We start from the raw sequence: 17,067 nt of genomic DNA, 5'->3' as shown, positions 1-17,067 counted from the left end.
TGTGTCTAGCAGAGAAGGAATCTGTCCGTACATTCTGGGAAAGAGCGCGATCGCTCAAATCGGTGTCAGCCCAATCGCTGGATTTGTGCAACACGGGAAACGCAGCGGCAATGGCAGCAGATTTCACTAAAAAAACTGCCAGAAACACCCTCTTACGTTACACAAGTCATCATCCTCAGGCATTGAAAGATGGACTACCCTTTGGGCAATTTCTTCGCCTACGACGAAATTGCACTTTCAAGGATGACTACTTTTGTAAGGCAAAAAAACTTAATAAATTACAAATTCGAGGTTACCCATCCAGACTCCTAAGGAAATCAATGAAAAGGGCCTGGTATTATAACCGTGAGGCTCTTCTAACTGACAATGTACGACAAAATAAACCAAACATCATTTGTGTGTCTACATTTGGCACACACTCCAATGCAATTAAAAAAATTGTATTGAGACAATGGAGTTTACTTCAATCTATCCCCGAATTTAGACAGAAACCTCTATTTGCCTTCAAAAGAGGCACTAACTTACAGGACAGGCTGATTCCTGCCTATGAAGATACCACACGAGACAACACTATTGACAACATGAGGCAAATAGTCCCACTAGTTGGTCACCATAAATGTAACAATTGTGCGGCATGTGCCACTACCAAGATGGTGAAAACTTGTCGAATCAATGATGTCAAATTTACAGCCAAGACCTTTTCGAACTGTAATACCACAAATGTGGTTTATTGCATTCAGTGCCCTTGCTCATTACACTATCTGGGCAAAACTATTCAACCAATTAAAAAACGGATCCTGCAACATCAGTCGCGGATCAGGTGTAAAAAAGAGAACGCACCGTTGGTTGAACATTACCTACGCTTGGGCCATAATGAAACTGACATGCTGTGGTGGGTTTTAGAAGTCATCAAACCCAACAAAAGACAAAACAACATTGACAGAGTGCTCTCATTGAGAGAAGGTAAACTCATTTGCCTTACTGATACTGTCAGACGTGGCTTAAATTCGGCAACTGAGTGGCATGCTTTGGCATGCCACTCTTAATCAGTTTCTGCATATAAATTGTCCAAGAATGCTTTCCTTTCATCTAATTAATACGGCTGGATCTGAATTAGAAATATATTTACAATATTTGGCATAGGTTATGCTTAACCATTATGTATTAACTGTGTTCTGTAACTACTTGCAAGATCCATGAGTGTATTTTTAAATAAACATTTTGTTGTACGGCAGATGTTTTATTAACAAAGGAACCTTTTTCAAATTTTCAATGATATTTTCAGTCCATTTTATTGTATATTAAGAAAGTCCTCACACAATGTTAGCACAAAGGCTCCAATGAAGACCTTGTTTTGTTCTCCTCGCTCACCTCGGTCTTTTACACTAGGCGGCTGCTACACTTCGCTATATCAGTACCTATTTAAAAATGGCAGCCATTTATTTACTGCCACTACAGCGACTCATACACCACGTTCTACAATTCTAGGGGCGGCACTTTGCTTGTCGTTAATATGTTCCTGCCGGTGATTTTTGACTATACGATCGATACATCTTACGGTGAACCGGCGAGATGTTTTAACACAGTGGATACCGTGATTTGTTCCCTTCCCAATATGGCGGCCATTGTGTAGTCCTATTTCGCACTCCAAACTGCGCCTTAAATATAGGCACAACCGGCATTATGCGCTTTTGCCTTCTGCTTGCTGCCCGTTTCGTGGTCATCGATCTACATTGAGACATTAGGCAAGCTTTCAAGTTCAGGTTCCCCAGACGTTAGTCTTTAGGCGTTATACTTGTAAAACGCTGACATTTGTTTTGTTTCCTTCTTTCAGAGTATTCACATTTAATATTGGAAACTCTGCACGACTCAAATTAAATTTGTCGTCGTACTTAGGTAAACAACTGTGTCTACTGCCACATTATCTTTGACAAACTTATGCATAAGCAGTTTGTGACAATATTTTTTTTGTTTCTAGATTTATTTCTAATTCCATATTATTTACGTGACTTTTGAGGATCTCGTTACACATATCTACCTCACGTCTATTCAACACAGAGTGTTAGGTATGTTCCTACAACCTGAACGTTACGTTACTTTGACTTGTAGGACGTTTTTTGATTAAATTGATTTTTTTAACCCGGTCCTGTCTTGTAGATTCTCGACGCTCGATATCGACGCTTAGATGACCCACGCAATGGATCGACCCCTTTGGCCTGTTTGATTGCAATTATTATAGGCCGTGGTCCTATACAATCTTAGGTATTAAATACTACAGTTATTTGTATTTTTTGATATATTGCATATCCGACCATTGATTAATTATATAAATTCAAATTCAGGAGCAGCTCCATTCCTTCTGCCCTTTTCAAAACGGTGTGCACATGAGACGATCCATGTTCTGCGACATTTAAACTAAGGTAAAATGTCCCCCATAGTTTATGCAAAAATCTCCTTTGTTTCTAAATCATCTGCCTAAATTCGATTTTGTGGCTAACATCCAGTCTCATTACTGGTTTTTTTAATGTAATGTTTTACCTCAGGTTTATCGACTCTAATTACAAGTGTTAATATAAATGTCGCTCGATGGTCAACATAAATCTTTCACAATGAATAGCAGTTATGTTTGTCGAAACTTAGGGATTTTTTTCAGTTGATGACACTTGTTTAAATAAATGTAATGAATTGCTGATATCCCTGCACACAATGTGACCCTATTCCAATCCAACTATGCTATTGGAGTTTCTAAAATTGATGCTTTGTCTTATACAAATTGATCAAAACAGTAGTTCTTCATTGAAACTCATTTCTTTTTCTATAAATGAGGAATAATGCACGATAAACATGTCTCTCATGACTTTGAAATACTTTAATATCTCTGAACTCTAGATACTGCTCTAATGCCGAATAGACATGTTCCTCATGACTCTTTGAAAATATTTATGAGCATGTAATAACTGATATTGGTGTTGAAATAGGAGTCCCTTTGAAGCTTCAAGCTGCCACTCTAGCTGATGTTATACATATTTAAATCAATATGTTCAGTCAAGTTTAATTTCTTCGACATTACTACAGTCAGGAAGTGCCTTTTTTTTGACACTACTCTTAAAACTCCAGTATGCATTATTACTATTATGTAACTCTCTTTTGTTCTTATCATCAATAGAGAATCTAACCAATCAACCATGTCAACAATTTTGTATCTTTAATAAGCAAATTAAGGTTTAATTATTTTTGTATGTATACTGTTTATGTCACTGTCACTAGTTGTTTTGTTTTGTCACAAAGGTGTATCGAATTTGTAAATAGCTATGATAGATGTATAACTGTAAATATTTTTATTTCAGATTATACTCGGTTTTTTATACAGCATACAATTGACAACTGTCCTGAAGATGGTCTCAGAAAGTTTTATCTAGGAGACCGAAACGTCGACCTCCACCTCATCCTTTCCTTGTCACATTTACTTTGATTGTGGATAGGTGTTTTTAGGTTCTGTTGAGTTATCCATTAGTATATCTTTTCTGTACCTGCAGACCTAATCAATTTTGAGTTAACCTCATCTGTATATGAAATTATTGACCTTTTTATCACTTGATAAATCCCATTTTTCTAAATACACCTTTGTGTTTGTTAGTTATGTGTTTTTGATCAAACTGTAACTACATATAATTAATTATCTAATTTCCTGTTGAATTGATTTCATGTAAAGGAGTATTAATTTACCCTAAAGAGTTTGTTTAAATCACTAATTACTATTCAAACAAACTCCCTTGAAGGCACCTCTACCCCTCTACTTAATCACCCAAGCCCTCAAGGGTATTTTGGGTTGCTCACTGTTTCTTGATCATCTAAATGTAAAACGGCATCGAAACGTCGTCGACCAAAAAAAAAAACATATGCAATATATGATTGAAATATTGATAAATGCAGTGGTGTGTTGTAAACAATTCAAGTCTGTAACACGGACTAAAAGTACACAGACGTATTTTTGCTTTGCCCTTTTGGCCACCAGTTCCGTTGTCTTGTCTTGTATGTTAAGGGTCACGGCTGTGCCTGCTTGACATCTAATGGTTCTCACATTTCCAAAAAATTCTTCTGAACAAAAAATAAATTTCTTGTCCGGCTGGACAAAAGACATCACTTATTAAGTGTATGATTGTTTTTTCATATTATTGTGTCCATTAATAGGGACCACTGTTTTGTGTAATATGATACTGCCCAAGGTCCCTATGGCATACCTTTTGGGTTCCCTTGTGTCATTAATAGGGACCACTGTTTTGTGTAATACGTATAACTGAAGGCATTATGCAGAAAACAGGAAAAGTGTACCTAATAAGATCATGCCCGTCTTCAACTTTTGCTACGGAATGTCATTAGCAAATCCGCAAATGATTTGCCATCATTGTGTACCGTGGTGGTACAGCAAAAATAGACCCAGATTTCACATACTGATCTCACAACAACTGAATATATAAGAAGTTATAAAATTGTTACACTACTTACCTGCACAACCCACAATAGGGATATACAGCCTACTGCCTATCTTCAGCCAAGATTTCACCAAATCCAAATGATGGATTTCCCAATACACACATTGAAATAAATGAAGCAACATGCATTGAAATTAACCACCTTTAGGGCCTCCACAACATTTACATACTATAAATATACATTTCCATCTTTGCACACACATTAACGCTACATTTCTTTCAATTTCCACACTCCACTTCAGACAACTCCACTGTCTGTTTAGTTTACTCCACTACACTGTATGGAATTAACAGAATGCTACTCCACTTTACAACACTACAGTACACGCCACCACATTCTACGCTAATCCACTTTACTTTACTCCACTCTATGCAACCCAAATGGACTGCACACTATTGCAAGAAACACCACCATACACTATTATACTGTTCATCACTATATTGCATTACTTTAGTATATGCCAGTTTACAGGACGCCGCTCACCTGTTATGCTCGCAACTCAATGCTGTTCCACTGTACCCTACTCCAATTTACGCTATTCCACTACATGCTATTCCACTATGGCACACTTGATGGAACACTAATGAAGTGTACGCTATTCCAGTCTCTGCTGCTACACTCTAAGCCACTGAAATGCACTATACACCACTGTGCCACAAAACAAGGGTATGCTATTTTGCTTTACAAGAGCACATATTCAGCACCACGCCACTAAACCACACTTAACTGTACATAACTACAGTGTACGCCTGTATAATTGACCCAATTGAGTCGGACTGCATCGTACTCTACTCCACTATATAGTACTTCACGTCTAAACAGTTAATACCACTAAACTCAACTTTACTACAGCAAACAATTACATTCTATGGTACCTTACTCTCTCATCATAGTTTATGCTACTCCACTATACGCTATTGCACTGTGCTGTAGCAAACTCTATCCCACTGTAGTCTACAGTACACGGCTCCGCACCACTGCACTATACGGCGCTCAAATATACGCCACTTAATTTTACACAATTTAAACATACACCACTAAACTTTACACCACTCCACTTTATAGCACGCCCGTATACCCCAGTCCAGTGTACGATATCTCAGTTTACACCATTCCACTTTATGCTATTTCAGAACACAACATTCCAATAGAGGGCCCTAAACTGTACAACACTCCAATGTACACCACTTCACTGTACGCCAGAACAGTATACGCGAATACACTGTACAATTGTTAAGGACGACAATTTTACTTTACCACGCTTCACTTTATGCTATTCCACCCCAAACCAGTGCACTGTATAGCACTACACTGTATGCCTCTCCAATAAACGACTCTCTATTGTATTCAAGTTCCCTCTATGCCACTCCACTGTATGCCACTCCACTCTCCACGACTCGCAGTATCGCATTCCACTATATATAACTCCAGGACACCGCATTCAACAATATACTGTACCAGAATACATTTTAGAACAGAATTTGCTAGTATATTGGACCACACTCTACTTAACACTCTACTAAACTAAACATTACAAAATTGTTACTAACATTGAAAAAAACATTGTAATTCACATAAAAAATAAACTACATAAGGTAACAAATCAGTTCTAGTTAGGGAAACTATATTCAGGTTTAGTATACAAACCCAAATTGACCTCCACGGACATTGAAAATTCTACGGTTATAGTCATCTCTTAATGTTATTATTTATGCGCCACTTACGTACTAATTTTTAACTTATTTCTGCTACACTGGTTGAAATGGCAAGAAGTGCTCGTTGCTAGAGACATTACGGACTTCACTTCTGAATGGTGCCTAAGTGTGAAAAACAAATTGACAAAATTAATAAATGGTGCATTTATTTTGCACACAAAACCTCAGGAGTAGGTATCCAGCGCGTCTGAAACCCCATTGCCCAGAACAGAAGCAGGCGAATCAGAAGAACATTAGTTGTTGATTAAAATGATGTTAGCCCCTTTCTAAAGCTTAAATAATTAAGCTGGGCCTGAAGACAAATAGGCATGGCAGTACATGCCTAGCCTGACAAAACAAGCAGCGAACAGCCTCCGTGTCAGTTTTATTTTTGGCCATGTATTGGGATTTTCAGAACAAAAGATTTGAAGATTACCAAGAAAACGTAGTGACCATGTAGCAATCTGATAACGTACAGTGCAATATTTTGTGACATAGCACTTTCAAGAGACTTCTCTAAGCAATGGGTAGCCAGTGTAGTTGCTCAGGTGGTTGAAAGTTGGTGTGTATTGGACTTGGCCTTTTTGAAGGGTTATCCCTAAACTTTTTGCCTTTCTCCTAGCCTTTTTTCTGACATGGTGTTAGGACTCTGGGCACTTTAGCACTGCTGTCCAGTGTAAAGTATGTGTGCTCTCTGTGATAAACATGGTAAGAGTGGTCTACACCTGTTTGGCCTATTACCTGTCAGTCCCTTGTAAAGTGTTCTCACATACCCAGAGTTGGTAAATTAAATTCTACTGGTGGGCTTGCAGAGCTGATTGCCCCACCCACCAACGTAGCCTTTCAAACCTATCCCAGGCCTCTGTCATTGCAGGGCCTGTGCGTGCAGTGTTACTGCCACTGTGACGTGGCACCTAAAGTGTGTGCCATGTCTGTGACCCCCCTTTAACTGCATGTCAGTCACCCCTAAGGTAGACCCTAGCTAGCCCTAGGGGCAGGGTGCATTGTAGGTAAAAGGTAGGACATGTACCTTAAGTGTGTGACATGTCCTGGTAGTGACAAACAGCCACTTTGGTTTCTCACTACTGTGAGGCTGCCCTCCCATAGTAATGCATTGGGGATTCCCTGATAAGTGTTTCAGTGGTAATTCCTAATATGAGAGGAGCAGCGTGGTCAAGTTTGGTATGTTTTTAATAGTGATAATAAATGCTACGCAATGGTGGGCGCAGATTTAAATATTTTAGAAATGCCACTTTTAGAAGTTGGCATTTATGTTTGCTATGTGTCTGCCTGATGTGTATTGCGTGGCTGGGTTGGAAGTGACAGGGGCTGGTGAGGGGTGTGTGGCTCCAGGAGGGGCAGGGTGAGTCAGCGCTAGGCTGAATAGGGCATCTGCATTTGGAGTAACGGGAGGAGTAGTCCCCTGGACTTGAATAGGATTGTGCCTTCCTAGGTCAGTACTGGCTCCGCCCCCCTATGGTATGTCTGATGGCAGAGCCCCCATCTCCCAAAGAAGGGAGTGAGCACTGTAAACAGAGTGCTCCAGAACCAGTTGGAACTGGTTCCCCCAAGCACTGTGCCAGCGCAGACAAAGGAGAAATGTAATATAAATATAGGGGCTGTGACCCCATGAAAAAGGTGCTGTTCCTGTACTTACTGGGGCTTGCTGCTGCTGAGGCCCAGAGGAACCGCCACGAGGGCTTGCCTCCCTGCTGGAGGGTCCTGTGTGTTGGCATCCCTGGGCCCAGCTATGACCCATGGACTTTAAAGGACCCCTAGCAGCTTGTGAGCGCTATATTTAAATTGCCAAGAGAGTGCTGGGGCTTCGCAGCGCTGAGCTAACCATCGTGGACGAGGGAATCCCCGGCGTAGGGATTCCACTGTGCTGCTAATGAGGCAGATGCCCAACCCGAATTGTTGCCTCGTTTAGCGGGTGCCCACCCCGCATTGATACTTTTTAGCGGGTGCCCACCGCGCTTTGCTGCTGATTTGAATTACAGGTGCCCACCCCACATTACTGCTTACTTGCCGGGTGCGCACCCCGCTGTGGCGTTTGATGCTTTGCGGGAGCCCATCCTGCACTTTGCCGTAAGGAGATCAACGCCGCGGCCAGAGACAAAAGAGATAGCCGCCACCTCCCCAAGCGGCCCGGAAGCCAGGCGGCCTTCCCTGGTTGTGGGCAGGGCCGAAGAGGATGCAGCGCGTCATATGCAGAGAGGTGCCTACAGGAGGACAGGAGCCCACCCCGCCTCTGTGACCGGGAAAGAGAGGAAAGCTTGCAAGCTTGCAATATAAGGAGGGGCGGAGGAATATCTTTTCTTCAATCCTGTAGTGAGCACCAGTGTGGGAAAAACGTTGTCTTTTCTTCAAAGGTTTCACATGTACCTGTAGATATATCAAACAGGGTGCCGCCTCACGCCCCCAAACCACGGCCCCAGCCGGGGCTGAAGAACGTCGGAAACGCCTTTCTCTTTACTCTTAGCGCGTTCCGATTACGAATCCGTAAATCTCTTTAAGAGCGGTCTGTTTCTGCCGCATACGGACAGTGTTCCTCATTCGGTTGCTGTTCGTTAGTGACTAACGATCAGCAACCGAATGAGGAAGATCAGTTTTAATTAAGATGATTTTTGTGTGAAAGTGTCCCCTGTTGATACCTGCAATAAGGACTGTGTCCATGAATAAAAATCACGACAGGTCAACCTCGTAGAAATATACAGAGAAATAACAGAGCCCTGATGATAGTTTGGACATTTCTGGCCCGAACTTGAAACGCGTCGGCTTATCGAGCAAGAGCTAACTACAACATTTAGTGTGTTTCAAAATAAAACCGCCACATGCTTTTATGCTCTTACAACTGAATTGGCTCTCTTCATGAAAATAATTCTTTCCGATTATGAAATGGTTGAATATATTGCAAAATCGTGACACTGTAATGTTTATTGTATGTTAGATGTAATACTTGATGGTTTCCTTTTGTATAATTTAATTGTGTAGCAAATTTTTGTAATTCTTTTGTATTGTGTATCCTCTCTTTGCCATTTAAAACTTCTTAAATAGTTTCTTTAAAAAAAAGGTATAAATAAATATACTGGACTAGATTTCACGAATTTGTTTATTTAGTCTTTAAATACCAAATACTAAATCATTGATTAAGGGGGCAATTTTGTGTATGTCAATATTATAGGGTCCAGCCCTCCCTCAGTCCCGCTAAGGACCTATCTCCTTTCCTGTGCTCCCAAGGATCTAAGCGTATCGGGGCATTCATCAGGACCAAAGAGGCAAAGAAAAGAGCTGCTGCTAATAGCCAAAATTGTGAAAAATTATAATACAGTGAAAATTTGTCAAGATTAACAATTCTTATACTCCACCAGTAATGATCAATCTTGGTGGTAGTAGAGGAGATTATCGGTTACCCATCGTGATTGGGTGTCGCCCTCACCTCAACCTGGTGATTACTCAGGGAAGGGGGCCCGCTCTGTCCGTCGGTACCCCGGGCGGACATCGAGTAATGACCGGAGGCAATTAGTGCCAGGGCTTGTTTTTTTTAACACCCGGCTGCACCACAGGAACACAGGCAGTCGCAACAAGGGGCATTTTGTTTAAGAGTCCCAGAGTGGGGCTCCCAAGGCATAGTGGTGCCAGGGCTCATTTTCACAGCTGCCCCGCCGGACAGTGGGCAGCTGCAACGTTTGGGGGCATTTTTCTGGTGAAGAGACAAAGGGTGAGAAGCGCCCCAGCGCATTGCGCACTTTGCTTACTGCATTGGCATCCAGAGGGCTAACTGGATAGCCCTGGAGTAAGCCCTGACATTTTGGGACAAAAGGGCATTGGAGCCCACAGGAGGCCAGTTAATCTGGGCTCAACTCTACGGTTGGTAGGGCACAAGGCCCTAAGGTGCTGTGATACTGTGCTAATGTGATGCCCCTTACACAATGTGTTTGCTAGTGAGGCATATTGCGTAATGTGTTTATGCTAATGAGGTGGGCCTATTGGGTTTATGCCTAATGTCATGCTATGATATTTTAAGACGGTGTCTAACGGTAATGTGATAATGCTGAGGTCATTATGGTACCAGTAGTTACTGGTTGTGTTTTATATTTACTACCTGCATTCTGATGGTTTTGACCGTGGCCCGATTGGCCTGGTCTTGTATATAATCCCCTGTGAATATTGCCAGTGGGCACAGTATACATTGTGTAATTATGATCTAATGTGTTTATGATAATACAATGGCTATTTTTGATATAACCTTGTGTGGCGTTTCTTTTGTGGTGTGCCTAGTGTGTTGCTGCTGTGTGGGTTTTAGAAGAGTGGCTCAATGGTTAGAGCGGCAGACCCTGATGCAGTAGTCTGGCCGGGACCAGGGTTCAATTCCCGCCTCGGCGGGTCTCGGGCTCAATTTCCTCGGACCTGATAATTCACGCCTCGGTGCCTATTCTAATCATGAGTCCCACTCTGCACCTTTGGGCAATAGCTTGCTTAATCTTGCTTAAATCGCTACAACGGCCCCAACAACGCTGAGGATGCCTGACTTCACCTTTGGGGTGCCCAGGAGTGGGCTCCTCACAGGGAAAGGCAAGGAAGGGGTCCTCGGCGGTATTTGTACAACCGCCGAGATGCCTACGGGTAGTCGTGCGCTATACAAGTGCGTAATCATTTCATTTCATTTCAAACGCTTTACACATTGCCTCTGGGATAAGCATGACTGCTCGTGCCAAGCTACCAAGGGGGTGAGCAGGGGTTATTTTCAGGGAGTTAACTCCCTTGCCCCGACTGAGTGGTGGTTTCAGCCTGGCTTAGGAGCATGCCCTAGCCAACCAGATATCCCATTTCTAACAGTGTGCTTCTTTGTAGTACTAAGCTAGTTCATGCATCGGCTTTCTGTACTAACTACACTACAATTTGCGTACAAGGTAGGTGAGCAGGCTAAGCAGTAAAGAATTACTAAAGTGAAGCTTTGAATGTTATAAGGGCAAACAAATTCCTTGACGATGCTGGGAGGATCTTCCTGATGACAGCTAAAAAGTGAAAGTAAGAGGTTGTGAGAAACTGGATGTGCGTTTCGTAACTAAGTCTGGATTTTAATGGGATTCCCAGGTTTCTGGCATGTTCTGCAGGGGATAATAGAGAACCTAAAGTGGAAGGTCACCAATCTGTTGTCCATATGCTGTGTTCTCCAAAAATAAGGACTTCCTTGTTGTATCCATTAAGTACCGGAGAGTTCTCTCATTCAGTTGGCGAGAAGCCCAAGGAAGGATGAAAACTGATGAGATGAAGCTTTAGTGTTTCCTTACAGCCTTAGGACGAAATGGACAATTAAGTAATTTCCAACTGGTGAAGTCCACATCATCTCACACACACTTGAACATCTGATCTTGTACTAAGGTGCCGGAGGGAGAGTAGTTAACGGCACTATATATGTTTGAGTGTTAAGCAGGATTATGTGCACACACTCCTAATTTCTAAAGTCTATGTAAGGGATCCAGAGATGTTATGGAGAGTAGACAGCGCCACTACAAAATGACCAATCACCTTTCAATACTCCTTCAGCACAGTCACCTGACTGCCACAATACTTGTGGTGCGGCATGGATACTCATGCTGCAGTATTGCTGTTCATGCTACAGAACACAATTTATGCATCAATTTGAGTTAAAAAGAAAAAAAACACACAATGACCTTTAGCAAGGGCAAGTGTTTATGTTTGGAAATTGGGCCATGAAAAGCTTAGAGAAGTAAGAGATTATTGACACTTGTAGATGAAAATGAAACTCTTCTAACAAACCTTACCCTATAACGATTTAACCAGATGCATGCAGATTATGCTGCTGTGCTCTTAACATACATACACACATTCTACTGCTTACTATGTCATAGATGAAAGATGACATAATGAGAGAGGGGAGAGAGGCGAGGGGATTAGTGGGCTAAACTAAGAAATGTAACGCACAGACTGGTATACGAATGCGTGTGCTCGTCTATAGCTAGAAAATGTTTGAGGCATATGTCCCTAGGTGAAATTAACTAATTGTAACTTCCTGGAGCCACAGTGTACTATTGCTTCCTTAGACATACAGGAGAAAAAGCTTGCTGGAAGACGGATGGGATGCACTAACGAGAGCCTTACAGAAGTTCTTCACGTGAAGTGAAATATATACTTGCCCTAATGGTGCAACAGACAAAAAATAATGAGCATAAGGAAATGAAAACTGCAACAGACAATACAGCAACTGTTAGAAGCACAAAGTCAGCATTCTCCATCTAGCATTCTCCGAAAGATTTGAATTAGTGCATGTTCCAGAACACTTCTGTATGCAAAGTTAAGCCCTTTAGCAGAACTAAAAAAAATAATAATCATGCAAGCACAATGGTCAGCACTTCTACCTGCCAGAAGCCTCTTACAAGCCTACAAGTGTCAGCTCTATCCATCTCATATTTTTGTTGGAAAATTTACTTAAACTCACATATGATATAGAAAAAGCACTTTCACACTTTGGGGCCTCTTGGAGCTAAAATAAAAGAGGTTTATTATTACCCAACTCATGTATCGACTTTGGAAGAATGGAAGGTTGAGTGGGCCCATTGGGAATGAACCGGTGACCATGAGGTCACACAAGCACTTCCCAGGTAGGGATGCATTAAGCCACCAAGCCTGACGCGCAAACCCACAATTCAGAAGTTTATATATTGGAACACAGCAGCAGTGGAAGTAATGCTACCAAGTCTGTATGGACATTTCCTACATCTCAGACCTTGACGCACTTGCTTCAAAGCTGCTTCTGCTCCAGAGGGGAGGAAACCTATAGATAACTAGATCACCAAATCAAGACCAATGTTGGAAGCCTGTTCGAATCCCCAACTTTCACCCCTTCCTCCAGTATGTTTGAACTTTTTGGATCGAGCTGCTCTTGGCTCAGTTACTTGTATAGAAAAAAGGAAATATCTAACAAGAATGGTGGTTCTACCTGCTAGATACTTACACTCTGCCCTAGGTCTTAATACAAGTTATAGTTGGGTGTCCTATGCATCTCAGAAGCCGCATCTAAGTGCTTCCCCGGCCAAAGAAATCAAAGGACCAGTGAGATCAACAAGCAAAAGGCTGGTTTGGTGCTGTCGAAGCTGTGTTTCAATTATATCTCTTACATATCAACGGTCACCTCATGAACTAAAGCTGCTTTAAAATGTTGCTCGGATCAACCTTGCATAGTACTCGCCCCGAGGCGGAAAAGTGTTAACTGAAATCTATAAATATGAAATAGGGTCAACCTGGCAAGCATGGTTTACTCTGGCAAAGACTAAAGAAGCATAATCAAATCTTTCGAGTGGCTAGGCGTAAGCAGCTAATCCAGTGTGAGTGGGTATGAGGCAATTAGGAGTACCAGCTCACTTACAAGGCCACCTCAGCATAACCCATGACAACACTGCACATATTTCCATGACTATGGTCTCAAATTCACGATATGATTTGCATTGATTGCCCTTAGAAATCCAAGTTACTCTATACTGCTAATGCGCACCAGCAAAGCATTTCTATTCCAAATGACAAGGCTGCCAAAAATAATACATCCAAAAAAAACAAGCTAACAAAGAGTTTGCGCCCAATATTTGCATAAAAAGGCAAGGCTAATCTACTTTAACCTGACAGAATCGACGTGATGATCACTTTTACCAGTAATACTGAAGTGACACTCAATGAAATGAATGAAGTTACAACTCACTATGGAAATAGGTGGGTTTTTCAAAAAAAAAAAAAGTAGATGCACGCCTCATGAGCTGCACTCGTCGACGAAAAAAATTGTTAAAGTGGGGGCAGGCAGAGCACCGTCTTTGTCACAATTTCGCTGAAGGCATGATTCGAAGCTAAGCAGGCCACACCCTCACCAGGGACCTGCCTGTGGAGCTGGAGGTATCTCTTTGACAGGAGACATTAAGTCGATGGAAGGAGGGGTAGCGACGATCTACATGACCAGGATTTTAAGTGTACATCACTTCTGTAAAGTAGTTATATACATGGGACCGGATGGCATTGGCTACTGTGATGCAAACTACTCGTGCTTACAGGTGCAAACGGAGGACGACAATACAGCTCTGATGATTTAGGGTACAAAGTGGTTATGGGCGGAGGTGTCAGGGATGGACAGATAAGCGGGGTATTTTTGCAAGTCATATAAGTTGCCTTATAGATGGGGGAGAAGAGTACCGGCTAAGTGGGGTTGAACCATCTCATGATATATCAACCCCAACATGAGGTGGGGCGGGGTTCTGGTTTACGAGATAAAAGGAAAGTTCAATGCCCTAATGTGGAAGGTTTCAGGAACTATGTTTCTAGTGGCATCTGTCATAGTATGGGATAGCCACGATGTGGTGCGCTTCGGAGTACACGACTTGAAAATAGGGAGACTGGGTCATTGTCCAAGGGCCAATTATCTCTTGAAGTCTCATAACACGGCGCAGTGTCGTGAAATGGAGTGAGGCCCGGGAAATGGATTTGTAGGGCTACAATGATAGGGAGTACTCTATGGCACTTGTAGATACGAAGAGGTATATTTAATCAGGAGTGCCAGCCCTTGAGTTTGAGAAGCTAGCGGGTAGTGCGAGGGAGCTTCTCGTCATAGTGTTTTACAGCCCATACAAGTGACAAGTAAACAGAAGAGGCGCAACACTCACCTGAAGTCCTTGTCGCTGGATGTCATTTTCTCCAGCAGGTTGGAGATATGGTAAGAGGCGCTCGCCATGTTCCTAAAGAGTGGTGGAAACGCTGACACCGGTGACTTGTGCTACTCCTTTTGCCGGAACACTCTACGCGGTCAGATCCCAAGATCTATTCTATTTCTTGCCCAAGGCCCCGTTGTAGGGGGGCGCGGCCCTCTTTTGGAGACTGTACCCTGGGGGTTCCGGGCAGATGAGCCCGCCCGGCCTCCCCGTGGTGTCCGGATTTCAACCCTGCTTTTACGTCCGGGGAGGGAGGGTAGGGGGCTCGCGGGCTGGGTGGCAAACAGGTCTCCCCCCTCAGTGGCTTCGGTTGGTTCCCGGATGCTTCAAACAGTTCAGACAAGAAAAAAACTAGTCCAGGAGCAGCGAAGGGAGGGAGGGAGGGGATTCGCGCACGACGCTCCGACGGAAAGGGTGAAAGTTCACGTAAGGCGCTGTGGCACGTAGGTCAAGCGCCTGTTAGAAATACGTTGCTTCCCATTGGTCTTCCCGTCGCTCAACCAAACAACATTTAATTTCAATTGGCTTGTGGAACCGTCAGTTAGTCAAGGACCTTTAACGTGAAATATTTTACACTGACACAAAGAGAGGACTATATTATTTGATGCTTGCCATCTCACGTTCAATGAAATAGAAAAGGGACTGGGAAAGCACCAGGACCCCAGCCGTAGAAAAAGTCTTCATCCTGTCCCGAAGGCACTTAGCTCTTTTGTGCAGGAGATAAGAGTGACCGGCATCGTCTAGGCTCAAAATTAGCTGTAGGGCGTTACACGTAACAGTTGATGGTAGTTCAAAGTGCCAATTGACTTGCAATGTAGGGAAAGAAGTTTTAAGCAGGCGAAAGCTAAACTAAAACTGTTTTGTGGGGTTGTAAAGTCGGGAGTCCCGCTCGCCAGATGCGCAACTAGATTTTGTGTGCGGTTATAGGTTTAGAGCTGGGCAGAACCTTATTCAAAGCCGTGCCATGACTATTAGTGAGCTTTCCATTCACTGTTAAAAGATTGTAATAAAGGATTCTTGAACAATAAGATTAACTTTCCTTTTTTTTAATCGGAGAGCAGATACAGCATGCTTCCATCCAGCTTTCAGCATAAGTTGTAACTGTCTACATACAAAATAATACATTCTTTTCGTGACCTAATTAACATTCTAGCAATGACATACATAAACTGCACTAATACCTCACGAAGAATGTTACAGAATAGAAACTCTAAGAATGTAAACACAACAAAGATGCATTTTATTAGTCATTGTGCTAATATATGGTAGGGTGACCAACTGGTATGGATGCAAATTCAGGACAGTGAATGTAAAAATTCAGGACACGGGCAAAATTCAGGACAAAAATTCAGGACAGGAGGTCAAAATTCAGGACAAAAGGTAAGTTTTACAGACACATCAGAGGAGGTTACCCAATAGTATATAAGTTAGTAAATAGACAACCACTTAAGTACAAGTGAAAATAAGTTTATATTAGGCTGAGACAATTGTGCACTTCATGATTTTTCAGTATGCGCGCAGCTTTAAGCTAATGTGCAGGTCTTTTTGTGGTAACAAAACCGCCCACCTCTCCAGCTCCCAGAGAAAACGCCTGATGCCCGGTCCGGCCAGTCTGACCTTGCTACCACCCTCCAATGGCGCCCCTCATTTTCACATAGTCCCTCTCTCATGTGTATTTAATTTCTTCTATAGTGCAACTCATCCCAAGTATGTGGGGCAGAGTCTTGGAGTACTTTACAACAAACACATATTATAAAGAGACAATCACTCATATAAATTTGAAAGTCATTATATAGGAAATGTTGCTTAAGATAATGGGGCTTACAATGTGTAATCATACTTTCATCCATCATTCAGTTTTTCACCATTCATTCTGTCCCTCCATCTGTGTGCCCATCCATGTCCATATTCAACCATTTACAAACCTATCCATCACGTATCCTACCATCCATCATTTCACTCATCCATCCCTCCATTCAACCTTTTACTCGTCCATCCATTATCCATCCACCCTTTCACCCTGTTCATCCGTACACTCATCCATCCATTCTTCCATCCATCCATGCAGTCATCCATCCAGCAATTTACCTATCCAGCCATCCTTTCACTTACTCATTCATCCACCCAGTCACTCATCCTTCCACCCATTCACCCGTTCCGTCATCCAT

General features: G+C 42.4%; 1 protein-coding gene across 1 annotated transcript in view; it reads right to left on the bottom strand.

Moving 5' to 3' along the window:
- Positions 1–15,411, bottom strand: part of CAND1 (cullin associated and neddylation dissociated 1) — a 393,750-nt gene extending 378,339 nt beyond the window's left edge. Inside the window, exon 1 of the mRNA XM_078676454.1 lies at positions 14,855–15,411. Within this exon, the coding sequence (XP_078532580.1) occupies positions 14,855–14,922 (68 nt within the window). The 5' untranslated portion in view covers positions 14,923–15,411. The remainder of the gene's footprint in view (positions 1–14,854) is intronic.
- Positions 15,412–17,067: the final 1,656 nt, after the last annotated feature.

Source organism: Lissotriton helveticus, chromosome 1_1 (assembly GCF_964261635.1).
Source record: "Lissotriton helveticus chromosome 1_1, aLisHel1.1, whole genome shotgun sequence".
Classification (NCBI taxonomy): Eukaryota; Metazoa; Chordata; class Amphibia; order Caudata; family Salamandridae; genus Lissotriton; species Lissotriton helveticus.
The sequence above is the reverse complement of the archived record's forward strand: the minus strand, read 5'-3'. Positions and strand labels throughout refer to the sequence as shown.